The sequence below is a fragment of the Equus caballus genome, chromosome 7, assembly GCF_041296265.1.
Source record: "Equus caballus isolate H_3958 breed thoroughbred chromosome 7, TB-T2T, whole genome shotgun sequence".
Classification (NCBI taxonomy): domain Eukaryota; kingdom Metazoa; phylum Chordata; class Mammalia; order Perissodactyla; family Equidae; genus Equus; species Equus caballus.
Window position 1 is genome coordinate 3,438,414 of NC_091690.1, and position 24,907 is coordinate 3,463,320.

At 59.5% G+C, this 24,907-nt stretch overlaps 1 protein-coding gene and 1 long non-coding RNA gene across 4 annotated transcripts; one reads left to right on the forward strand and one right to left on the reverse strand.

The window, feature by feature from the left end:
• Positions 1-1,096: 1,096 nt before the first annotated feature.
• On the reverse strand, positions 1,097-17,045 carry PLIN3 (perilipin 3). Of its 2 annotated transcripts, none has more exons than XM_023644473.2 (8): positions 16,815-17,045; positions 14,727-14,808; positions 11,366-11,564; positions 11,128-11,210; positions 9,289-9,574; positions 5,115-5,314; positions 3,615-3,740; positions 1,097-1,904 (listed from the first exon to the last, which is right to left on the reverse strand). In XM_023644473.2, exons 2-8 carry the CDS (start codon positions 14,790-14,792, stop codon positions 1,560-1,562), a joined length of 1,305 nt encoding a protein of 434 aa, XP_023500241.1. In that variant the 5' UTR covers positions 14,793-14,808; positions 16,815-17,045; the 3' UTR covers positions 1,097-1,559. The 2 variants fall into 2 exon arrangements, with proteins under 2 accessions (XP_023500241.1, XP_023500242.1); XM_023644474.2 differs by having other exon boundaries at positions 1,097-1,901; positions 16,815-17,026.
• Positions 17,007-24,512, forward strand: LOC138924947 (uncharacterized). Of its 2 annotated transcripts, none has more exons than XR_011440381.1 (4): positions 17,007-17,146; positions 17,387-18,988; positions 19,267-19,635; positions 23,146-24,512. It is a non-coding gene; the product is annotated as an uncharacterized lncRNA (long non-coding RNA). The 2 variants fall into 2 exon arrangements; XR_011440382.1 differs by having other exon boundaries at positions 19,579-19,635.
• Positions 24,513-24,907: the final 395 nt, after the last annotated feature.

Here is a 24,907-nt window from a genome sequence, read left to right on the forward strand (position 1 = left end):
GAGTAGTATGGATGCTGTGACAAATCCAGTTGCCTCGTGACATCGAAACGGACTTAACAAGATATGGGGAGAAAATCAGCTTAAAACCACCAAGTTAGTGCCAACATGTTAACACGGCAACGGCCGACTGATACACCCCGTTTTGTGGATGGACCAATGAAGGGCCAGAGAGGGCAAGCGGGGCCAGACAAGCTCCCCAGCAAGTCGGGGTGCATGCCGAAGGACGAGCACCCACACCCGCCCTCTGGGCCCTCTAGGTTTCTGGGGCCGGCACCCCAGGGTCTGAGTCCAGTTCCACCACTGACTGGCTGGGAGACTTTGAGCCGATTACTTGATTTCTCCCTGCCTCAGTTTCCCCATCTAGAAGATGGGCACACGAGTAGCACCCACCCCGGATGGTTGAGATGAGGATGGAGCTGACATCCACCAAGCGCTCAGGACAGCAACTGGCTCGTGGTGACGCTGAAAGGAACGGGCCCATTCGGGGACCTCAGGGACTCACTGAGTCAGAGGTAAGAAAACAAGAGTTTGGGATGTGACCAGCTAACGCCGTGGTTCTCACCTGGGGCAATTCTGTCCCCGAAGGGGCACTTGCGGATGTCCCAGACACTTGTGGTTGTCACAACTTGGGAGAGGCGGGGCACGCTCCTGGCACTGAGTGAGTGGGGGGCCAGGGATGCTGCTCAACACCCCACAGCACCCAGGATGGCCCCCCACAGAGAATGGTCCGGCTCCACAGTGCTGAGGGGGAGACCTCCTGAGATAAGGCAAGTACTAGTCTTTTTTTTTTTTTTTTTTTTGGTGAGGAAGATTGGCCCTGAACTAACATCCGTTGCCAATCTTCCTCTTTTTTTTTCTCCCCAAAGCTCCAGTGCATCGTTGTATATTCTAGTTGTAAGTCCTTCTCATCCTTTTATGTGGGACGCCGCCACAGCATGCAAGTGCATTTCTGACAACTGAGGCGCTGGGGGCCAAACGTCAAGCCCAGTAGCAGGGCCGGCCCTGTCCTGTTCACACTGTTGTGCGCAAAACAAGGCAGGTGCCAAGAAGGCCAACACAGAGATGCCAGAAAAAACCAGACACACATGGCCTGCGCTGGGCTGCAGGTAAAATTTATTAAGGCCACTCTGGAGTTGCACCCATGGCTCACGGGGAAGGGCTGAGCCCCGCTCTGTTCTGGAGCACGTCTTGCCAGCTCAGCCTCCACCCCCTTTGCAGACCAGAAGTGCAAGTCCGCTAGCTTACGGGGGCCTGGTGTAGAAAAGGAACTGAGATACAAGAATCATATCCCTGACTTTTAAGGAAGGAAAAAAAAATTTTTTTTCTTTGGAACCTTCTAGAAAAAAATTTTTCCCAGAAACCTCATCGCAGTGACCGAGGAGGTGAGGTTCCGAACGCGTTTCCTCCGAGCTCAGAGAGGCTGAGGGCCTGGTCCTCCGTGCGGAGGACGTCAGGGTCCCGCGGTGGCAGCTGAGATGAGCTGGGAGGACCAGCAAAAAGGCGCGGCGGGCGAGGGGTCAGGGCTGCTCGCGGCCCCCCGGGCCCCCTTCCCGGCTCTCCTACTTCTGCTCCTCCGGGGCTCTCTCGACGATTCCGGGCGCAAAGGGTCCCACCAGCCACATGATGGGGACGTTCTGGGCCACGTACTCCACCATGCGGTCCAGCGCCTCCCGGGCCTCGGCCACCCGCTCGCGGCTCTGTGTCAGGACGCCACTGGACAGGTCCTGGAAGGAGTGGACGCCCGAGAAGGTGGCCTGCAGGTCCTCGACGTGGCAGCGGGCCTGCTGCAGCTGGTCCTTCACGTGGGCCGGCAGCCCCTGGATGCTGGAGCCCAGCGACGCGCAGGTGGCCTGGAGCCGCTGGGCCGCGTCGCGGAGCATGGCGAGCGTGTGCGACTCCACCTGCTGGCACGGGAGGGTGGGGACCGTGAGCGCCGTTTGCGGGTCGGGGGGTGACTAGCTCCCAAGCCAGGGAGGAAAACGGGGCCCCACCTCCCACCTCTGGGAAAAACCTTTCCCTGGGGGAGGCCGTCTACACGGCGGTTTGGAATACCAACTCTCTGAGGTTCGAACCAGGTGACGTATCTACGGGCCAAACGGAAAGCCAGGCAGAGACATTTCTCCAAAGATACGCCGATGGGCAGGAAGAAGGGGAGAAGGTGTCCGACTGGTCATTAGGGAAACGCGGCTCAAACCCACCGTGAGCCCCACTCCACCGCCCCCCCTGGGATGGCTAAATTCAGAACAGACAGTAGCAAGTGTTAGTGAGGACGGGGCGACACTGGGAGCCTTGGGGACGTTGTCAGTGGGACGGTCACTTTAGAAGACAGGCTGGTGGGTCCTCAAAATGTTAAACTATAGAGTTACCACGTGACTCAGCGATTCCACTCCTCGGTGTCGACTCAAGAGAAATGAAAACTCACGTCCATACAGAGACGTGAACACAAACGCTCACAGGGGCACGATTCACAGGGCCAAGGGTGGGGACACCCCACATGTCCATCAACAGATGATGGATAACATGAGGCAGTCCAGCCACACTGGACTGGACTATTATATTAATATGCTGGAATATTACGCAGCCATGAAGAGGAGCGAGGCCCCGACACAGCCGCACGTGGACGGACCTGCACACACGACGCTCAGGGAGAGAAGCAGACACAGAAGGACACGCGGCGTGTGACCCCATTGACGGGAAACGTCCAGAACAGGCCGATCCACAGACAGAGAGCGGGCTCGTGGGGGCCAGGGGCTGGGGGTGGGCTGGGGGTGATGCTGATGGGGACAAGATCTCCCTTTGGGGGATGGAACGTTCTCAGTGGATTCAGGTGATGGTTGCACAACTCTGCGAAAATACTAAAACCCCCTGCATTCTACACTTTAAAAGGGTGAATTATACAGGACGTGAATTACATCTCGATGAAACTGTTTCTTAAAAAAAGTACAAGATACTGAATGTTATATCTCAATAAAATTGTTTTTTTAAAAAAAAAAGGAGAGGGAAGGTTTGGAAGAGCTTTCTAGGCAGAAGCGGAGAGCGGTGGGGGAGCCCGCGGTCTAGACCAGGCCTTGAAGACGCCCGGGCCGGGAGGAGGCAGGGCGGCACCTTGTCCTGAGCCATCAGCTGAGGGCTGCGGCCTCAACCCCGGGGTTTGGGGGGAGACGGCTCGGGTGGGTCTGGACGCTGAACAGTCATGCGTTGACAGAGACACTCACGCCATCTTTATAAACATCACCTTTGTCACCCTTGCTTTACGTGTTGACTCTCTGATACACATCTGACTCCCATACCAGGACGGGTACAATTCAGTGACTTTTAATATATTCACGAGGTTGTGCAAATACTGCCTCGATTTAATTCCAGAACATTCCATCTCCCCCAAAAGAAACCCCCATCAAGCATCGCCACCAAGCACCCCGTGGTTCAGAAGCAACATCCACACCCAAGTGTGGGAATCAAGGCGGGCTTCCTGGAGGAGGTGTCACTGCATCCTGAAGTCACGAATAGGGGGCGAGGCCAGGGAAAGCGTGCCAGGCAGGTCAGCCCACCCAAGCAGAGGTGTGGGGAGGGAAGTCGGGGTCCCAAGAACCCATGCCACCCCCCGCGGTGGGTACCTCCGGCTGGGCCGGGTCCTCCTCCGTGCCCGGGAGCTGCTTCTTGTTCCAGTTGAGCCACATCTGGTGCAGTTTCTCCTGACCCTCCACCAGCTTCTGATCAACTCCCTGCTTGACCGTTTCCATCTGGAGCAGGAGGGAGAGGGAAGGGCTGGCTGGGCACCCACCCACGGCCGCCACCCCCCCGCGCAGCCCCCCACCCCCCGGGGGAGGCAGCATTCCAGGGGGAGCCGGGGGATAAGGTGGTCTACAAAGGGGAGGGAGGGACACTGTTGTCACACGAGGTCTCTGTCGCTCTGGTGACACCGGCTGTGAGCTTTGGCTTAATCGACACACTCACGGCCTGTGCTGTAGTTGCAAAAAAAAAAAAAATGCGGCCACAAATTCTGTGGCTCCTCTCATTTTATCCGTTTCTCCTCCTCCTGATCATAAATTTTAGGTCACGCATAGTTTACTACAATCAAAAAAAAAAAAAAAAACAGGGCGAAGATAGTACTTAGAGGAAGCGAAGCAAAGAGGAAAAAAACTAGGAATGTAGCTCTTCAGAGAACAGAATTAAAAAAACCCTCAGTGGGGGGATTGGACCACAAAGAGGCAGGAGGGGACAACTTGGGGTGGTGGAAACGTTCCACATCTTGACTGCAGCGCTGGCTACGTGCCTGCTTATATTTGTAAAATTCCTCAAACTGCACATTTTTTAAAAGGGGAGGGGCCGGCCTGGTGACGCAGCAGTTAAGTTCACACGTTCCGCTTTGGCGGCCCAGGGTTCGAGGGTTCAGATCCCGGGTGCGGACACGGCACTGCTTGGCACGCCATGCTGGGGTAGGCGTTCCACATATAAAGTAGAGGAAGATGGGTATGGATGTGAGTTCAGGGCCAGTCTTCCTCAGCAAAAAAAAAGAAAAAGAAAAAGAGGGATGTTTATTGTATGTAAATTATACCTCAATAAAACTGACTTGAGGCAACAAAATAAAGTGCTCATGCCTCTCGGCTGGGTGCTCTCGTGCACCTGGACCCCTCAGAGTCCACTAGGGGGGAAGAGACCGAGCTGGCTTCCCGGAGGAGGAGCCCACCTGCCATGGGCTGAATCGTGTCCCCTCAAGTTCCGGTTTTGGAGCCCTCAGCCCAGCCGCACAGGATGTGGCTGCATTTGGAGAGGGGTCTTTGCAGAGGTGATTAGGGGAAAATGAGGTCACTGGGGTGGGTCCTGATCCAACAGGACTGGGTCCTTATAAGCAGAGATGAGGACGCAGACACGCACAGAGGGACAACCACGAGGGGACACAGGGAGGAGCTGCAGTCCACACGCCAAGGACAGAGGCCTGGGAGGGTCCAGCCTCAGTGACACCTGGGTCGTGGCCTCCAGCTCCGGTCCCTGGTCGGGGGCGCTCTTTCCAGCAGCCCCTGCAGGCCCATTGGGAGAGGCCCCTGGGGTGGGTGGGGGTGGGGGTGTGGGGGTGCCCCGAGGGAAGGCCCCCCCAGAGTCCCCCCGGGCCTCACCAGGCTGAGCGCCTGCGCCAGCTGCTGCAGGGTCTCCTGGGCGCCCAGGCGCGCGGCCCGCAGCTTCCCCAGCGAGTGCTCGTAGGCGCGCATGCGCAGCCGCTCCGACAGCGAGCCCAGGCGCACGTAGTAGGTCTGCTGCTGCCGCTGCTGCTGCACCGGCGCGATGTCGCAGCCGTCCAGGGACGTGGCCAGGCGGGCTGCGGGGACAGCACGGCTCAGGCTCGCGGGTCCCGGGGTCCCCGGAGCCCCCGGAGCCCCGCGTGGGCCCGCCCTCGGTTCGCCCCATCCGCGAAATGGGTCTGAGGCCCCCCAAACGTCCCGGGACCACGAGGCCTCAGCCCAGCGGGAGGGTCTCAAACTCCGGACCGTGGGCCGCAGGCGCCACCCGCCTTTATAAATAAAGTTTTATTGGCACCAGTCACGCCCACGCCATTGACCTGCTGTCTGCGCTGCAAAGCCGAGCGGTCGCAACAGAGACTGTGGCCCCAAAAAAAGCCAAAAATATTAATCACCCGGCCCATTAAGAAAACGTGTCCTGCGCCCAGCTGTACCTGGAAGAGATTTTGCCAGCAAGCCTCAGTTTCCCTTTCTGTGCAACCCTCCAAGTCAGAGCTGCGTGGACTGTGAAATTTGGGCTACCTTGCGCTCAAAATGAACTTTTGGCCGCTTTTATGATCTATTTATAGTGGGCAAGACGGCTTTCTGCTTCTGGTGAGTGGTCAAGTTTCTTTTCTAAAAGGATGTGCAAAAGTCGCGTTCAAGCACAGGGACGGGGACGCATGACATGAGATAACCCAGGCGATGGGCTTTGCCCGGGCAGGAACAGCAGTGCTCCGACGATTAAGCGAAATCTCCCTTTTCAGCCACATATTTGCGCCTCCCCTCGGGTCGGGCACCGTTCCGGAAACAAAAGACGGGGGGGACAGAGAGCGACAGAATCCCACACGCAGCCATCAACTGGGGGCTCAGTCAAGGGAAGCCTCCGATCGGGGGATTCTAGTCGTTTCTACGAACCTAACGGAATTCTGGGGTCATGTTCTTCTGTGTGGGGCCAGGTCATGGCCATTTTGGGCTTTGCAGGCCAGGTCGTGCCTTGACCACTCAAACTCTGCCACTGTCACAGAAAAGCAGCCACAGGCGCAATGCAAACGAGTGGGCGTGGCCACGTGCCAATAAAACTTTATTTGCAATCGCAAGTGGGAGGCCAGAGGGACGTGGCCCGCACGGCGCTCTCAGGGGTTGGACACCAAGGGCAGACACAGGCCCATGTTCCAGGCCTGGCTCATGTCCCCCCTTGCTCCCAGCAGCCCCTGCTTCTCCTCCTGCCTTCAGGGGCTGGGAACCACCCCCCCCCAGCTGCATCTTACGGGGTCTGGGCACCTACTCTGCGCCAGCAGGTCCAGTGGCATCTTGAAAACACCGAGGACCCATGACAAGCTATGCTCAAGCCACATGCTGTGGGGCTCAAGGTCGCACCAACCCCGCCTGGATCACCTCGTCCCTCCAGAAAGCAGGGGACACCACCTGCCCCCGGGGATCCCCAAGAAGCAACGCGGGACTCAGAGCCCACGGACGGGGGCTCCCAGTGGCCGAAAATAATGCGACAAAGGACGCATGCATAAAATAACGCATCAGACTAGAAAACCTTCCCGCTGGCGCCCGGAGGATGCTGGTGAACCGGCCAGGATGCGGTGAAAATAAAAAACGGACCAACCCGGAAAAGGCCCTGAGCAGACAGAGCCCGTCTGGCGACAAAGTTGCATTTAGCGTCTTTTGCAAGAGACCCGCTTGGCCTGCGTCCTTTCTTGCTGAGGCCTCTGAAAGTCAGAAGCCAGACTTGAACCATTTCCAAGGGCGCTGGGAGGTGACCGCTGGAAACTCTAAGATTAGACGCGGTCGCCGTGCGGCAGAGACAGCCACCGCCTCTCGCGACAGCAGCCGCCTGGTCAACAGGTTTGGACTGGGGCCCCAGGTCTGCAGACAGTCTGGCGTCTGCACCGCGATTCCCATTCATCGTCCCGCTGTTCCCGAACCACCTGCTCCTCCCCACAACCTGTGCCTCGGGGCCACCAAAACAGCCCAGAACTTTCTCCAAGGAAGCTGCCCACTGAGAGAGGAGGAAGCGAAAGCCACACGCGGCAACCCCGGCAACCTGGCAACCCCGGATGGAGGGAGAGGAGGAGAGGAGGACGCGGAGCCGCTCACCGCCCCTGGGGGACCACGTGACCCCATTTATCGGAACTTCTAGAACAGGTCCAGCAGCCTGTTCTCCCCGGGGCCATTCGGCCCCTCCCCCACAGGGACGTCTGTGGCTGTCACACCTGGGGGAGCTCCTGGCATTGAGGGGGGGGGGGGACAAGGGATGCTGCTCAGCCCCCACAGTGCCCAGGATGGCCCCCCAGAAAACGAGCGGGGCCTGAATGCCCACAACGCCGCACCTGGAAAACGCTGATCTCGTCCAGATTCAGCTTTTCTCAGTTGTCTCCTATGTTTGGCTTTTTTGTTTTTTTCCCTTGGAAGATTAGCCCTGAGCTAACATCTGCTGCCAATCCGCCTTTTTTTTTTTTTTTTTTGCTGAGGAAGACTGGCCCTGAGCTCACATCCGTGCCCATCTTCCTCTACTTTATATGTGGGATGCCTGCCACAGCATGGCTTGCCAAGCGGTGCCATGTCCACACCTGGGATCCGGGCCGGCGAACCCCGGGCCGCCGAGAAGCGGAAGGGGCGCACTTAACCGCTGCACCACCGGGCCGGCCCCCATATGTTTGGATTTTCATTCAAACAAACCAGCCCTGGCCAGAGTGGTCAAGAGGCTCCTGTCCCCGGGCGGAGCATGGTGTCTGGTGACACTTGACCCTCGGGGGCCGTCACTGCAGGGGACAGCAGCATCTGTGACCTTGAAAGCCCCTGGCACATGGGCAAAGGATGGCTGTCTCTAGACGGCAGGGACAACGGCCACGGGTGGGAGGACAAGCACAGACCACGAGGAGGACTGGCAGCTTTGTCCCCCGTTTGTCTATTTCTCTTCATTCCTGCCGTCACCCGGGGCCCCCCAGCGGCGCTCCCTGGACCAGCACCCTCACCTCTGCCCTGGTCCCTGGCTCCTGCCCCTGCAAGACTGTCCTCCCTGCAGCTGCCACCAGAGGGCGCCTGGGAGCCCCTGAGTGGGTCCCGCCTCCTCCACCTGCAGCCCTCCAGGCTCCCCTCCCTCAAGGAGAAGCCGAGTCCTCCCTGCGGCCACCAGGCCCCACAGCACGACCTGCCGAATCCCCTCCCCGCCCTCCCTCCTCCCTCTCCCCACCTCCCTCTGCTCCAGCCACAGGGACCTCCTCACTGTTCCTCTCACACACCAGGCCTGGGCCTGCCCCAGGGCCTTTGCACTGACCTCAGCTCAGCTCACTCCTTCCCTCCTTTCACGTTCGGATCAAACGTCACCTCCTCAGAAAAGCCTACTCAACCCCCCTCCTCGATTTCTCCCCTTTAACCTGATCTCTATCTCCTCTAGACTGTGAGTCCTACAAGAGCAGACTGCCTGGGCCCCAGAAGATGCTTGGCACACAGTCGGTGCTCAAGGGACAAACGGATGCCTGGGGGTGAAGGGGAGACAGAGAAGAGATTCCCAGTGACTTTATTCAGGGATTTGAGCACCCGCTGAGCGCCAGGCCCCATTCTAGACACGGGGACAAGTGCCGAAGAGAAAGAAAGAGCCAGGTTAGGGGGGCAACGGGGGGTCAGGACACAATACGTCCTCATTCAGGACGAGGGAGGTTGCAATTTTAGAAACAAGAGGCCTCATCGAGGAGGTGGCATTTGAGCACGGAACTGGAGGTAGGCAGGGGCAAGCCATCTGGGTGTCTAGGGGATGGAACAACCCGTGCAAAGGCCCTGGGGTAGGAACATGGTCAAGGATCTGCAAGGAGGCCAATGGCTGCAGTAGAATGAAGGAGGGGAGGTGGGAGCCCTGGAGGGCTGCAGGCGGAGGAGGGGGGACAGACTCAGGGGCTCCCGGGCGCCCTCTGGTGGCGGCTGCAGGGAAGACAGGCATGGTTAGCCAGGGAGGAGGGGACGGTGCTGGTCACGGCCATACTAATGGATGGGAGGAGAGGTGGCAGGAACAAGACGGCCAGCTCCAGGTGGCCGAGAGGAGCCCCAGGCCGCGGGCCGCACTCACCCAGCTCGGCGTCCGTCATGGGCAGGTGGTTGTCCACCCATTCCTCCGACTTGCCCAGCACCGTGTCCACGCCACTGAGCACCATCTGGCCCACGCGGGAGCCCAGGACCGACTGGACGCCGCTCGTCACCACGGACTTGGTCATGTCCACGCCGCTCTGCACCGCGCCCCGGGTCGCGTCCACCGCCTCCGTCACGCGGGTGGCCACCATGTCCTTGGCGCTGGACACGGCCTCTCGGGCCCCCGACACCTTGGACGACACGAGCTCCTTGGTGTCCGCCAGGACCTACGGGACAGGCCAGCATCACCATGTCCATCCTCCTCTATAGCTGGGGAACCCCCCCCCGACCCTCCACCTCCAGGGAGGCCGAGAGGAGAAGCGCCAGCTCCCGGGTGACCCCAGGGGGTCAACGTCAAGTCCAGGGTCACAGTTAAGGCCGCGTGCTGTGTAGCCAGAGGGCCTGGGCTGAGTCCCTGGCTTGATACGTGGTCACTGTGCAGCCTCAGGCAAGTCACTGCACCTCTCTGTGCTGCCACTGGGTTCCATGCTGTTATGGGCTGAATTGGGTCAGAATGTGACTATTTGGAGGTAAGGTCTTTAAAAGAGGTGATTAAGGTAAAAGGAGGTCATTAGGGTTGGGCTCTAATGCCATCCGACTGTGTCACCGAGGGGAGACCCTGTGAGGACACAGCGAGAGGACAGCCATCGACAAGGGAGATGCGGCCCCAGGAGAAACCTGCTGGGCTGACCCCTGGCCGGGACTTCGAGCCTCCGGCACCGTGAGAGCAAAGCCCGTCGTCTGGGCCGCCCGGCCCGCGGCCCTTGGTCACCGCGGCTCCAGCTGCCCACGGCATGGGGTCAGCGGGGCAGCTCGGGCACGTCCGCGTGACCACGGAAACGAAAGACGCTCCGGACAGTGACCGTGCCGATCGTGCACCGAGAATTGCAATCCCGGCCAGGCAGGGAGTCCGCGTGCTAATTAATAATTAATAATTAAGTCCTTCAGGACGGGGGTCCTCAACTGGGGCTGGTTCTGTCCCCCAGGGGACATCGGGTGACGTCTGGGGACGTCTGTGGCTGTCACATTGGGAGGGGCTCCTGCGTCGAGTGGGTGGGGCCGGGGATGCTGCTCCGCCCCCCACAGCGCCCAGGACGGCCCCCAGAGGTGCCCCAGCCCCCATGTCGCTGTGCCGAGGGGGATCCCAGTATTAGAGATGCTGAGACTAAGCAACACAAGGACTTTCCGCAGGTGTCCAGACATTCTGTCCCTGACGTAAGGTGCCAGGTCTGTGCTGTCGGATGTGGGAGCCACGACCCGCGTGTAGCTATTTACGCTTAAAATCATTAAAATTGGCTATTTGAAGTTTAAAGTTAGACGTTTCAAATTTAAAGCCATTACCTAAAATTTTCAACTAACGTTAACTATTTAGAATCTAACATCGTTACAACCAGTAACTGAGTTCCTCAGTCCCACCAGCCACATTCTAAGGGCTCAGAAACCACATGGGGACGGGTGGCTTCCATATTGGACGGGACAGAGAATGAACACGTATATCAAGGACGTCCTACTGGATGGCCTGAGCCAGCACGACCTTCTTTGAGTGGGATGGGAAGGCCTCTGAAGAGGTGACATTAGGGCAGAGACTTTGAAAGCCTGGTCCATGAAGGAGGAACAGCACGTGCAAAGATCCTGGGGTAGGACTGAGGTGGGTGTGTTCGCTGTATTTGTTTCCCCCGCCTGCTGCTCTGGGCAAAGTGGGAGACACGAGGGGGTCCGGGGGTGAGCCCCCTGCACCCCCCACCCTCGCTGGGGGTTCCCGATGACGGAACTCAGTTACCTTCCCTGTCTCTTGCTGGAGGATGGGCAGGCTCTCCTCCAGTTTGTCCAGGCCCCTGTGGGCGTACTCGCTGGCTGACGCAACTGCAGGAGACGGGGCAAGATGGAAATCGGACAGTTGGCACACGCGAGCATCTCTCGGGGGCCCGGGCGGGCCAGCCGGTGCTGGTTTGGGGGACCAGAGCTAGAGATGGGGCAGACCCCCCGCCCCGAGCCACGCTGCCCGGGCCCCCACTCACTCTGGGGCTCCAGCTTGGAGAGGATGGGCTGGGCCCCGCTGACGGCAGCCGCTGTGAGGGTCTTCACGCCCTTCTCGGCCGCGTCGCACACCGTCCTCACGTGCGGGTGGCTGTCCTTGGTGGAGCCATAGGCCGCCGACACCATGTCGCAGGTGGAGCTGACGAGGGGCAGGCTGGCCACACGGTCCACCACGCTGGGCTGCACCGGGGAAGTGGCTCAGGAGGGCTGGGCCCGAAACCCGGGGTGTCCCGGGGTTTCAATCGCACTCCCACCCGGCTCACCCTCGTGTCGCATCCACGCGGTTGCACAAGCCGGGAACTTCGGGGCCTCCGCTGGGCGCTTCCCTTATGTCACCCCCGACCGGGCACGCGACACCCACTGTGTGGCAGGCGTGACCGAGCCAAGAACCGCACCCGGACGGAGCCCGGGGTCTAACACTGGGGTCTGCAGACTCTGGCCCCCCAGCCACGGGCCACCCAGCGTCTGACATTTTCCTTCTTGCCTGGTTTCCTCCTCATGGCTCGACCGAGACCCTGTCCACACGGCGGAAGTTTCACCACGTTCAGAGCGCACAGTGAGGCGGTTTTTAGCGTATTCGCCAGGTTGCACAACCGTCACCACTGTTTCCAGAATTTGCATCTCCCCAAAAAGGAACTCGGGACCCACGGACGGTCGCTCCTCGTTCTGCCCCCCCTCCGGCCTGAGCTAATTGCTGTCTCCGTGGCGTGGGCTATTCTGAACCTTTCATTAAGTGGAAACATCCGTGGTCTTTTTCGTGTGGCTTCTTGCACGCAGTAATGTTTTCAAGGTTCATCCACGTTGTCATGTGTTTGGGCTTCTTTTTTTTTTTAATTGTCTTAAAATACATATAACATGAAATTGACCATTTTCAGGGCACAGCTCAGTGGCATGAGGCCCAGTCACGTGGTCGTGCCACCATCCCCTCCACCCATATCCAGAACTTTCCATCTCCCCAAACTGCAGCTCTGTCCCCATGAAACACGGACTCCCGCCCCTCCCCCAGCCCCTGGCCCCCCATCCACTTTCTGTCTCTGTGGATGTGGCTCCTCTGGGGACCTCCTGTGAGTGGACCACACAGTGTGTGTCCCTCTGAGTCTGGCTCATGTCACTGAGCATCATGTTCTCCAGGTCCCTCCACGTTGGAGCAGGCATCAGGATTCCCTTCCTTTTCAGGGCTGCATAATATTCCACTGCTACCTACTTTTACAAATGAAGTGTTCTTGGCACATGGCCACCCCCACTATTTACATGTTGAATGTGGCTGCTTTCATCCTGCAGCAGCAGAATGGAGTAGTCAGAGCAGTGCATCTGAGCCTCAGTTTCCCCATCTGTAAAATGGGTAGCTCACCCTCATCCTGAAGGAGTTGTGAAGATCATGGGCGTGCAGGGGAGACCCCGGAAGAACAGTTGACTCTCATGTGCAACTGTTCACAGTTTTAACTCCCTTAATTGCCAGTCCTGGGCAAGGGGGAGTGTTATGCCAATTTGACAGAAGGGTAAACTGAGGCACGGAGGGGCTAAGTCAGTCACCCAAGGTCACCAAACCAGCCAGTGGCAAAGCCGGGCCTTGGTGGCAGCCTGCCTCCATGGTTCATCCACGAGGCCTCTTTGGAAGTTAACCACAAATTTACCCCACGATCCAGCAGTTCCGCTCCTGGAAACCGACCCTTCTGATGGGAAGACCCGCCCACAAGAGACTTGCACACGAACATGCACAGAGCCTCCTTCACAATGGCCAAGAGGAGGAAACAACCCAAATGTCCTCAACTGGTGAGAAGATCAAGAAAATGTGGTATAAAGTACATTTTAAAAAACATATGTGACGGCCGGCCCGGTGGCATAGTGGTTAAGTCCATGTGCTCTGCTTTGGCAGCCCGGGGTTTGCCGGTTCGGACCCTGGGTGTGGACCCACCTGCTGCTCATCAAGCCACGCTGTGGCAGCATCTCACATAGAAGGACTTACAACCAGGATATACAACTCTGTCCTGGGGCTTTGGGAAGAAAAAAAAAAAAAAAAAGAGAAAGACTGGCAACAGATGTTAGCTCAGGGCCGATCTTCCTCACCAAAAAAAAGAAAAAAGAACTATCCTATGACTCAGAAATTCCACTTCTGGGTAGATACCCAAAAGATTTGAAAACAGAGTCTGGAAAAGAAATTTGCACACCCATGTTCACAGCAGCATGATTCACAAGAGGTAAAATGTGGAAGCAACCCACGTGTCCGTCAGTGGATGACAGAGAAACACAATGTGGTCCATCCAGACAATGGATTATTATTCAGCCTTAAAAAACAAGGAAATTTGGACCCAGGGCACCACGTGGATAAACTCTGAGGAAGTGATGCTCAGTGACATGAGTCAGACGCAGAGGGACACACACTGTGTGATCCGCTCACAGGAGGTCCCCAGAGCAGAAGGTTTTACTTTTATCAAATGATTTCATGACTCTATTTACACGAAACGTCCAGAACAGATGAATCTATAGACAGAGAGCAGATTAGCGGCGGTCAAGGGCTGGGGAGAAGGAATGGCAGTGAGTACGCGTGGGGCCCGCGTTTCCACCTGGGCCGATGGAAAGTTCTGGAATTCAGTGGTGGTGATGGCTGCACACCGTGAATGGACTTAATGCCCCGGAACCGTACGCTTCAAAACGGTTAAAACAGTCTATTTTCCTGTTATGTGTGTTTCACCACAATTTTAAAAAAGGAACGAAGCAGAGACGCATCGCACCACACGGACGAACCTCAAAAACGTCACGCGCAGTGAAAGACGCAGACACGGGGGTCTCGTGTCGCGTGTTCCCGTTTCGGCAAAACGTCCTCAACAGGCAGATCCAGAGACGGAAACTCGATGGACGAGTGGGTGCCGAGGAGGAGGCGGGGACGGGGGGTGACCGCTAATGGGGTCTCTTTCGGGGGAGACGAAAAATGCTCTAAAATGGCGCAACTCGATAGTTTACTAAAAACCAGAGTTGTCCCCTTCGTCGCGGTGAATTTTAGGATACGTGAACGGAACCCTAATAAAGCTGTTTATTTCAAGGGGCCTTTATTTAAACTGGGGAGGGGGAGGCGGATTAGGGACTGAGTTCCCAGAAGGAGACCCCTAACAGGACATCCAGGGACAAGGACCATTCAGCTGGGGGGCGGCCAGCCAGTTTCAACCAGAGCCGAACCCCAAGCAAGAGCCATTGGGATTTCCAGTTGTCCCCACCTGTTACGGGGTCCCATTAGGGGTTTTGGCGATGGCGCTCCCCCACCCCCTGCTCAGGAGTGATCCACATGCGCTGCCACGGCACCTCGGTGTGGCCAGCCTCACCCCACGGATCCCAGAGCTTCCTCACCTGCTGGACCGGTTCCTCTGCCGTCACCTGGGGGCTGGCAGTGGCTTCCGTCCCGTTGGCAGACATTTCTCGGAAGCAGGCACTGTGGACAGACGGACGGATGGACTAGTCAGGGTACAGCCCACTCTGCCCCTCCCTCCAGGGGCAAGTCCAGGTTCACACCTGCCGTCTGACCGCCCCCCTTTCTTAGAGCCCTACCTCTCAGCCACTAACGCGCTCCGGTGGGCCTGTCCTAAGCAGGTGCTGATTCGGCGGGGCCGAGAATCTGCGTTTCTAGCAGGATCACCTGACGCAGCTGATCCCGGGCCACACCTCGGGAGGCCAGGTCTGGGCACATCCCCCCCAAGGGCTCCCAGAAGACACCTGTGGTGCCAAAGCTCTGGGGATGGCCATTTGCCAGTCGATACCAGCCTTCAAGAGCCCTCTCCCCTTTGACCCAGAAACCTCCCCGTGAGGACAGTCCCACACGTGCACTGCCAAGTAGGCAGAGGTGTGTACCTGTGTCGGCCACAGGACACTGGAAACAACCTGGTTGCCCAACGGAAGGGGACTAGAGAAAATAACAGCTTGGCTCGGGGCAGCCGCTCAAGACACGTAACCGACACGGACCAAGATAGTGTCAAGACCCAAAAGGCGCGAGTGGGGCTCGTTTTGCTGGCATTTGCACAGAATCTTTAGAGACACAGGGAACTGTTAACAATGGCCAAGGACAATCAGGCAGCCCGGGCAGGCCCCTGACTTTCGAGCCAGGTAGATAATATTACCCGTTCAAAGCAAAGATAAGCTTTAAAAAGGAAAAAAAAAAAGTTAGAGAGACGGTGCCTGGCCCCACTGCAGACCAGCCAAGTCAGATTCTGGCTGGGGGCTCCTAATGCACAATTGCAGGTGCGATGGGGGCCACAGGTGCGCCCCATCTCCCTGGCCAGGTGCGAGATGGGGTCTAGCGCTGGGACTAGTTTCCAGGAGGCGGGTGACAACCATTCCCAGACTGGAGGAGAGGCTCTGCCGGTGGCGCTGAGCTGGGTCCCCGGCACACAGTGGGTGCTCAATCAAGAGACCCATTTCACGCCACTCTGGCTGCCTCGGACAGACGGCTGAAGCCAGCCAGGAAGGCGCACCTTGCTCGTTACAAAGGTCCCCCGAGTGGGAATTGGGGCCTGGAGGCACATGTGCCCCGGATTAGCATCACCTAAGTCGCCTGCAGTTCCCCGGAGCCTGAGCTCACCTGGGCGCCTCAGAGATTCTCCCTCCCGCCCCTTTTATCCACCACCCCCTCCTGGAACCGGCTGAAGCAAGGGCTGCGGGTGTCAGCGCATCCTTGGGGGGCTAGCGGCCCGCCTGCCGGTGGCCCCAGGGGCCGGAGCAACAGCTGGCTGGCCTCATGGGCGCGCCCAGCTGCAGCCAGGAAAGTTCCCGGAGACGGAGGCCCCAGGCCGGGCCCCTCATCTCAGCCCCGACAAAGGTCCCAAGGACTCTGATCGGGGACCGGGCATCGCCCCCGCCGGCTTGCGCGACCCACTGGCCACGCCCACCCGGGAAGGGGGCGGGGCTTCCCAGAGCGCCCCAGGGTGGGCGGGGCGGCAGGGGGCGGGGGCGGGGCCGAGCCCCCAGGCGGCTAAACCATTTCCAGGGGAGGGGGCTGCCCCCCGGTGACAAGGGATGGAGGGGGCTCTGAAGACCCAGGGAGGGCGGCACCAAGGAAGCTGGCCTCCAAACGGCGTTTCCAAAGCGAGCCCACTTTTTAAATTTGGAGACGATGCGGTTTGGGACCGAGCATTGCCCCCCGACCCCGCCGAAACTGCCACTCCTGGGGGAGGGGCTCTTTCACTACCCGCCCCCCCTGAAAGTCCCAGGAATTGAAAGGAGAGCGTTTGAAAGTCCAAGCTAGTTGCAGAAGTTGGATTTTGGGGGGCGTGGGCGAGGGGTGGGGTGCTCGGCCCGGGCTGGAGACCCCTCCCCAGGCCGCACAGAGGCCAGCAGAGTCCCCCGGGGAGCCCCTCCCCGCCCCTTTCCCCGCCTGGGGCGCCCCACGACTCGGCCGGCCCCGCGCCCATCTCAAGCGGACACCCTCCCGCCCCCGCCCCTCACCGCGGGCCGCGCGACGTCCGGAGGGCAGCGGCCACGACTTCAAGGCCAGGTCCGGAACCGTCCTGGGCCGCCCGGGGCCCCGCTTTTATACTCGGGGAGGCGGGCGCTCGGGAGTGACGGGGCGGACGGCCAATCCGGTTAGGAGGCCTCCCGCCACCAGGCCACGCCCCTCGGCCGGCCCGGGACGTTGGAGCCACAAGTCCGGGGAGGGCCGGGCGCGGGGTACAGCGCGCGCCACCGACGTGCCCCGCGTGGGGAGACCCTTTACGACGTCGGCTCCAGCCAGGGACGCCCTTCCCCATCTGGGGACCCGATGAGCCTGGTCCTGGGAGGTGAGTGAGACCCGATTCTGGGGTCCCCCAGCCCCGCTTCTCTAGTGGCCGTGCCTGATGCCCCCGGCGCCCCCCACCCTGGGCACGGGGGCGAGGGAGCCAAGCCCCCGATCCAGCAGTGGGAGAGCTTTAACGACAGCGGTGAACCGATATTTAGCGCCTTCTGCCGGCCCTGACCTGCATCGTTCCCTTTGCACCCCCCCAACACTATCTTATCCCTTTATCATCCCCGTTTTGCAGATGAGAAAACTAAGGCGCAGAGACAGTGAGCCAGAGGCAATGCGGGGAGCCTCTCCTGGATCTTTGACTCCTGGATCAACCCCTTCCTGAAGCAGCCCCCACTTGGATTTCCTCCCCCTCCCAAAATATCCTTTATCCTCTTGGTCTAGAAACTAAAGTCTCAAACTCAGATGGTCCCAGGGGCCAGGCAGGACACAAAGGTCTCTGCTAGACGGGTGGCAGCATGCCCTGCCTAGAGGGGGCAGAGTGTTGCCCTGTAGGAGACGCACCCAGGGCTTCCCAGATCCACGGGAATCCCAGACAGTGGAAGGGTCCTGCCCCTTGGAAAATGGCTGGACCAAATAAAACCCAACAGGGGCTGTATCCAGCCCAGGGTTTGTCACCTCTGCTAAATGACGTTGGGTAGGGTGGGACTTCTGGAACCTTGGGAAAGAACATGGAACAAATTGGGTGTCTGTGACTCAGCGTGTTTTTCTGAGAGGGTGTAGGCCCGCTGTCAATAGGGCTTTCTGAGATGTCCGGAATGTCCAAGCAGAGAGGGCTGGTGGAGAACGTGGGGGCTGTGGGGTTTGTAGGGTGATTGGAGGAGGCCTGTCTGAGTGCCAGTGGAGCACAGAAACGAGGGAGGTAAGAAGCAGCCACTTGGAGACCTGGGGCAGAGTTCCTGATGACGGGAACAGCACATGCAAAGGCCCTGAGGCTGGACCGTGGGTGGTGAGTTGGAGAGGCAGCCAGGAAGCCGGTGTGGCAGGAGCAGAGTGAGCGAGGCGCAGAGCTGGAGGTGAAGGCCTCAGGGCTGCATAGAGCTCGGAGAGGGGAAGTGACTTGTCCAAGGTCACCCAGCTGGAAAGTCACTGGGAGATGTGCCTGGTGGCCTTCAACTTTGGAGGCACTCAGTGCGAGGACAGGGCCAAAATGTCCCAGTTCTGATTCGGAAAATAAAGTCCTGGCGAGTTTGCTGTACATCTTTCGAACAAAAGGAGCCACGGCCCCCTTCCTGGGTGCGGGCACCCACCCCTACCCCAGTCCTCTGGGGGCGCAGTCACGGGCATTTGCCACTGCGCATGCGCACCTGTGGGGGGGGGGGGGGAAGAGCGCCACTGCCCCCTCCTCCTGGAAGCTCTCCAGCCTACTTCCCAGGCCCCCCCTGGCTCAGGCTGCCCGAGAAAGTACAGGCCGGCCGGTGACGCTGGAATTTCAGGTCGCCCCCAAAATGCATTTGGGGGGTGAGCATGTCTCGTGCCATATTTGGGACATATTTAGACTCAAAGTCATTCCTTGTTGATCTGGAATTCAAGTCGAGTGGGACATCCTTCTACTTTGCCGCTTGGCCTCAGTCTGATCACCCTCCCCGCAAACCCGCGGCCCCCGCTCTGCCCCAGCCTGTCGCCGCCCAGCCTTGGGGCCTCCCTGAGGGCAGGAGCCCGGCCCTGGGGGTGAGAAGTGGCCGCTGTTCCGGGTCGTTCCTCAGAGTCCAAGTCGGACGTCGGCCCCATTTCCGGAGGAGGAAGCGCAGGACCCAAGAAGACACGGCCTTGGCCCCGGTCACCTGGCCGGAGCCGGGCAGCCGAGCGGGCTGGACCCTGGGTGTCTGTCGCCCAGGTCTGTGTTTCTGAGGGCGACTCCTCCCGCTCCTCCCCTTCCTCCTCCCTTCCTTCTCCTCCTCCCCTCCCTCCTTCTGTCCCTTCTCCTCCTCCTGCCCTTTGACCCCTCCGCCTTCTCCTCCCCTCCCCTCCCCCCTCCCCCTCCTCACCTCCCCTCCCCCCCCTTCCAGGGGGAGGGCTCTGGATCCCCCAGTTCTTTCCCACCCCCCGGGCCCCCCCCCCCCGCCGAGCCTGTGCCACAAGGTGGCGCTGTGCTCCCGGCTTGGTCTCTGCCAGGTCCGGTGTCGCCCGGCCGCCCCCTGACCGCCCCCGCCCGTCCACCGACCCGTTTGTCCCGCGTCTCCTGTTACGAGTGGGGACCAGCGATTCAGCGGATGTTCAGTCCTTCCACAGACAGTTATTAAGCGCCTGCTGTGTGCTGGGCAGCACGGGATGGGCAGGGCCACGTGAGACGTTTGCCACTGGGGGCCCCTCCCTCCGTGAAAAAATGTGACAGCTGATCTTGCGCGACTGCACTGGGGTTCTTTTATATGTCTTTTTCTCCTGATTTTGAGACATTAAAATGAAGCCATTCTGTGGGTCCCTCAGAGTGTCACGGGCCTTGGGTCTCCTGTGTCTGATGGATGAGCCGGCTCTGGTGACCAGGTGGGTAAAACAGAGGGTGAGGGGCTGGCCTGGTCGGGTAGAGGTTAAGTTTACATGCTCTGCTTCAGCGGCCCAGGGTTCGCGGGTTCGGGTTCTCGGCATGGACCTATACACCACTCATCAAGCCATGCTGCGGCAGCGTCCCACGTAAAATAGAAGATTGGCACAGATGTTAGCTCAGCGACAATCTTCTTTAAGCAAAAAAAAAAAAAAAACAGGGAGATTGGCAACAGATGTTAGCTCAGGGCTAATCTTACTCACCAAAAAAAAAAAGACAGAGGGTGAGCAAGGCTGTGCTGAAGGGGTGCTAGACCCAGGAGGGTGGTTCTGGAAGGCCTCCAGGAGGAGGTAATGTCTAAGTTGAGGCCTGAGACATGAATAGGGGTCAGGCAGGTGAAGACACTGGAAAGCTGTTCCAGGCAGAGGGAACAGACAGTGCAAAGGTTCAGAGTAAAGTTGGAGGGTAGAACGTGCAGGGGCTGGGGGCTGTCAGGGAGGAGAGATGGAGCAAGACAGGTTGGCAAAGGCCAGGCTGACTGAGCCCTGAGGGTCCTGGGGAGCCACAGAGGGTTCTGGAGCAGGGTCAGCCAGAGCATTCTGAGATCCCTTGGCCACCCTGTGGGTGAAAGTGACCTGGAAGGGGAAATCAGGTAAGTCCTGCAGAGGAGGCGGGACCAAGACGGAGGCAGGGGGACATGGGCGTGCTGGAGGACGATCCAGGCCCAGCGGCATTGATTTGCTCAAGGAGAATTTACGAAGCGCCTGTCGTGTGCCCTGCTGGGGCTACAGCAGCGAGCCAGACAGAGAACCCTGCCCCCAGGGAGGGAGACGAGCACGTACATGACTCCAAATAATGCATTCCGGAGTTTGCCGTGTGAGCTGCGGAGAAAAACACAGCAGGAGGGGAGGATGGGGAGCCTGACTGGGCTGCTGTTTTAAACCAAGTCAACCAGGGAGCCCTCAGTGAGGGGGACAGTGGAGCTGAGACCCAGAGGGGAGACGGTGGAGCTAAACGTGTGGCTCTCTGGAGGAGGTGTGCTCCACGCCGTGGGAACAGCCCGTGCAAAGGTCCTGGGACAGGACCAGGCCTGGCTGGAGAAATAAGAGGAGGCCATGTGGCTGGAGCAGAAGGAGGAGGGGGAGAGAGGGAGGAGGGAGGGCAGGGAGGGGACGGGGCAGGTCGTGCAGGGCCTGGGGGGCACGAGGAGGACTCGGCTTCTCTCCTGAGGGAGATGGGAGTCCTGGAGGGCTGTGGGCGGAGGAGGGCGGGATCTGACTCAGGTTGGGGTGATGGGAGAGCAGGAAGCTTTTGGGCAACCACAGCTCCGAGCGGCTGGAGGAGGGGGCTGGGAGTCGGGGTTGGTTGGAGCCCATGGCGGAAGGGGCCTTCATGGCGGGAGCACCTGTCGGATTCAGAGCAGCCGAGGGCCCCCTTGGGTCTCTGGGGAAGGAGGGGTGGAGCCTTCGAGAGGCGAGGAAGGGCAGGAGGGGGACAGACGGGAGTCGACGGCCCCTGGCCGGGTCTGCAGGGCAGGTGGCAGATCGGAGGGCCTGCAGAGGGACGGTGGACAGGCCAGGGTCCAGAGGGGAGGCCGACACGGGCCTCTGGCTGAGCCCCCGGCGGTGGGGGCGGAGGGGACCGCGGGGCCGTCCCCGAGGCTGGGACCCGCAGAGGCACAAGTTGAGGGGGCTGTTGACGAGCTTCTTTTTGCTCCCCCAGCACCCCCTGACCAGAGTGGCAGATTTGTCGAATAAAAATTCAGGCCCCACAGATAAACGTGCGTCCCCGAGACGCTGCGGTGGCATCGGTGTGTCCCGCATATGGCGAGGGACCCACTCCTGCTGTTCATCTCCCCGCGTGGCCTGTGTCTTTTCTGGCAGCCCCACCCCAGCCGGGACAGGCCAGCCGCGTCTCTCCCCACGCAGCTGTGGCTCCAGCCCGCGGGTGGACCGTCCCCAGCGGTGGCCCGATGGCCAGAAGGCCAGGTTTTGTCTCCTGGGGCTGGCTCGCCGTGGGGAGCCGGGGTCTTTTAACATGCAGGCCCCGGCCCGTCCCCGCCCCCCGCCCTGATGGCGCCAGCTGCCCGCTGTCCCCTGCATGACGGTGGCGGTTTTGGGGGAGGGGAGCGGCTCTGAGACCCACTGTCCCCTGCGCCAGCGCGTTCCAGACCGGGCAGGTCCCTGAAATGCCGCACCAGGGGGCCGGGCAGCCGCAAAGCTTCCACGTGGCCTTTATCTCCCCCGCCCCCCGGGTCCTGGTGGCCTGTCCAGCTCAGAGCGGGACCTCTGAGGCCCCCGGGCTTTCTGAGAAGTGTGCAGGCAGCGCAGACAGACTTCCTGGTCCGAATGTGCCGGAAGGACAGGCTTAGGGCCAGCTCACTGGGAACTGGATCCCCCCGGGGCTGCAGCCACCCCCCGACCGCCCCCCACACTGAGTGGCCTTGTCTGGGGTGGCCGGGCCCGGCGGCTCAGGCCATGGCCGTCCGGGTGCCAGCTGCCAGGATGTGCCAGTCACGTTGGCAGGCAAGGAACACGCCGTTCTTGGCTCCCCGGCTGCCCCTTTGTTCCCAGATGGAGGTGGGGGGCTGTCGTCCAGGCAACCGGTCCCTTTTCCCCCCCAAACAGTCGCTCGACGTGAAGATCCGAGGCAGCTCGGGCCTGGGGTTCTGGCCAGAGAGGGTCCCCCGTCACCCAGGGTGGCAGAGGGGCCCCGTCTCCGCGGCCAGCCCAGCCTGCTCGGAGCTCGTGTGGCCCAGACGGTGGGGAGGCCGAGTCACCCCCTTGCAGTTGGAATGCGGAGGTGGCAGCAGTGGGGGAGGGGGGACATTCCCGGCGGTGGCAGCTGCTGGCCACCGCCCCCCCCCGCCCTGCGTCCCCAGAGTCGGAGGCTGCAGCTGGTGTGGGTGGCTTTGGTTCCGGGGGGATGTTATTTTGGGGGGGTGGGGGCGAAGGAGCCAGGAGCCCCTCCCCCCCAGGGCAGGAAGTGGGGCGGCCCCAGCTGCTGTCTCCCGTTGGCCCACCTGGCCTGGTGGGCACCGCACAGGAAGTGTTCCCAACGCCCGCCCGTGTGGTCCCCTGAATCTGGGGCCCGGAGGGGAGGCAGCCCGCCGGGAGGGGGCAGGGCCCGCTGTTGCAGGTCTAGAATCTTCCAGAAGAACCCAGCTGGGAGAAGAACGGCCCCCGTGGAGGGAGGGCAGTGACTTTGGCTGAGCAGTTTATAGGCACCAGGTCATTTAATCCCGAATCTTCGGGAGGGAGGCACTGTGGATGAATCTGAGCCTTACAGAGGGGGAAACTGAGGCTCCTAGACAGAAGTGACTCGCCCAAGGTCACACAGCAAATAAACAGGCGAGCTGGGAATCTCATTAGCATTTAACCGCAGACCCACTAACTCAGCATGGGCCTCCGACCCTATAATGTGGACAGGGGTTCAATATAGAGTCTTGTCCATGTGAAAAAAATAATAATATTAATAAGTTATTATTATTGAATAGTATCTCCATTCTACAGGTGAGGAAACTGAGGCCCAGAGACTCAGATGAAGACTCGAGCCCACAAGGCCAGCACAGCCCCTCCGCTCCACTGGTACACAGCCCCCTTGTCACAATCAGGCCTGCAGGGGCTGTGCTGGCTCCGCCCTCCCGGGTCCCCATCCCGGCTCGGTCACTCACTGATGCCGAGGGAACCCGGCCAGCGATGTCACCCGCCTCCGCTCTGCATCTCTGCGCTGGGTCCCTTCCTTCTTAGCCGGAGCAGTAAAGGCTGTGGTTCGGGGAGGAACAGAGCTTTCCATCTCCCCAAACGGAAGCTCTGTCCCCATGAAACACTGACTCCCACCCCTCCCCCAGCCCCTGGCCCCCCATCCACTTTCTGTCTCTGTGGATGTGGCTCCTCTGGGGACCTCCTGTGAGTGGACCACACAGTGTGTGTCCCTCTGTGTCTGGCTCACGTCCCTGAGCATCACGTCCTCCAGGTCCGTCCACGTGGGAGCAGGTGACAGGATCTCCGTCCTTTTTTTTATTGGTCATCAAAGGCATCGAGGCCTCCTTGCGCCCTGTCTTGGATCGCTTGCTCCAGCGGAAGCCAGCTGCCATGTTGTGAAGACACCTGAGAAGCCCACGGACAAGGAACGGAGGCCTCCCGCCAACAACCATGGGAAGGAGCCATCTGAGAAGTGGATTCTTCAGGCCCCGTGGACCTGTTATCACAATCGCCTTTTGAAAAGCTCTCTCTCTGGCTGCTGTGTGGAGAATGGACTGTAGGGGGCAGGAGTGAACGGAGCTGGCTTGGAAAGTGGCTACTGCAACCGTCCAGGCATGCATGGATGGTGTCCTGGATTTGGGTGGCGGCAGGGGACATGGATGAAGTGGATGGGTTTAGTGGTTATTTAGGAAGCAACACAAATGGGACTTGGGACAATAAAAGGTCGTTGATGTCCCGCAGGTGGGGCCTTCCTTGCAACAGGGAGCTGAGGAAGGAGCAAGTGGAGGTAGAGATGGGGGAAGAGGAGATGACGGGTTTAGCTGAGGCCACCTTGAGTCTCTGTTCCTCAAATGTCCAAGGGGCCACCATAAATGTAGCTCCTTGTCTGATAAGAGTAGACTACAGACTCAAGCTGGGGTGAATGTGCGCACCCGCGGGACACATGGCAATATCTGGGACATTTTGGGGTGTCACAACTTGAGGGCCAGTGGGGGGGGCAGGTAGTGCTGCTGACATCTAATGGGTAAGAGCTGAAGATGGTAGTCAGCATCCTGCAATGCACGGGACTATCCCCCCTAAAAGGAATGATCGGACTCCAAATGTCAATAGTGCCGAGGTGGAGAAACCCTAAGATAGACCAATGGCTGGAATAAACAATTCCCAGTTTCAATAAAGTTTTATTCGTCGTGTATGCGGCAGTCAGATGCAGATGGAGTCTCCTGGGCACCTCCCCTCCCCAAGCAGCTGGCCAAAGGGGAAAGAAAACAAGACTCGCAAGAAAGTTTCTAAAGGATCTGGCCAGAAATGACTTATATCACTTCCTCTTACATCCCATTGGCCACGTCAGTCACATGGCCGTGCCTGACTGCAAGGGATGCTGGGAAATGTAGTCCAGCCATGTGGCCGTCCTTCCTCCTTCCAGGAAGAAGGGAAAGAGTCTGATGGAAAACGAGCCAGTCTGTGCCATGGTATTATTACGATTGTCCTAATCGTTTCTGTTATTATTGAGACCTAGCAGCTTCCGGAACATATTTCTGCTTCGGTGTTCTCTCTCAATTCGATTCCATCC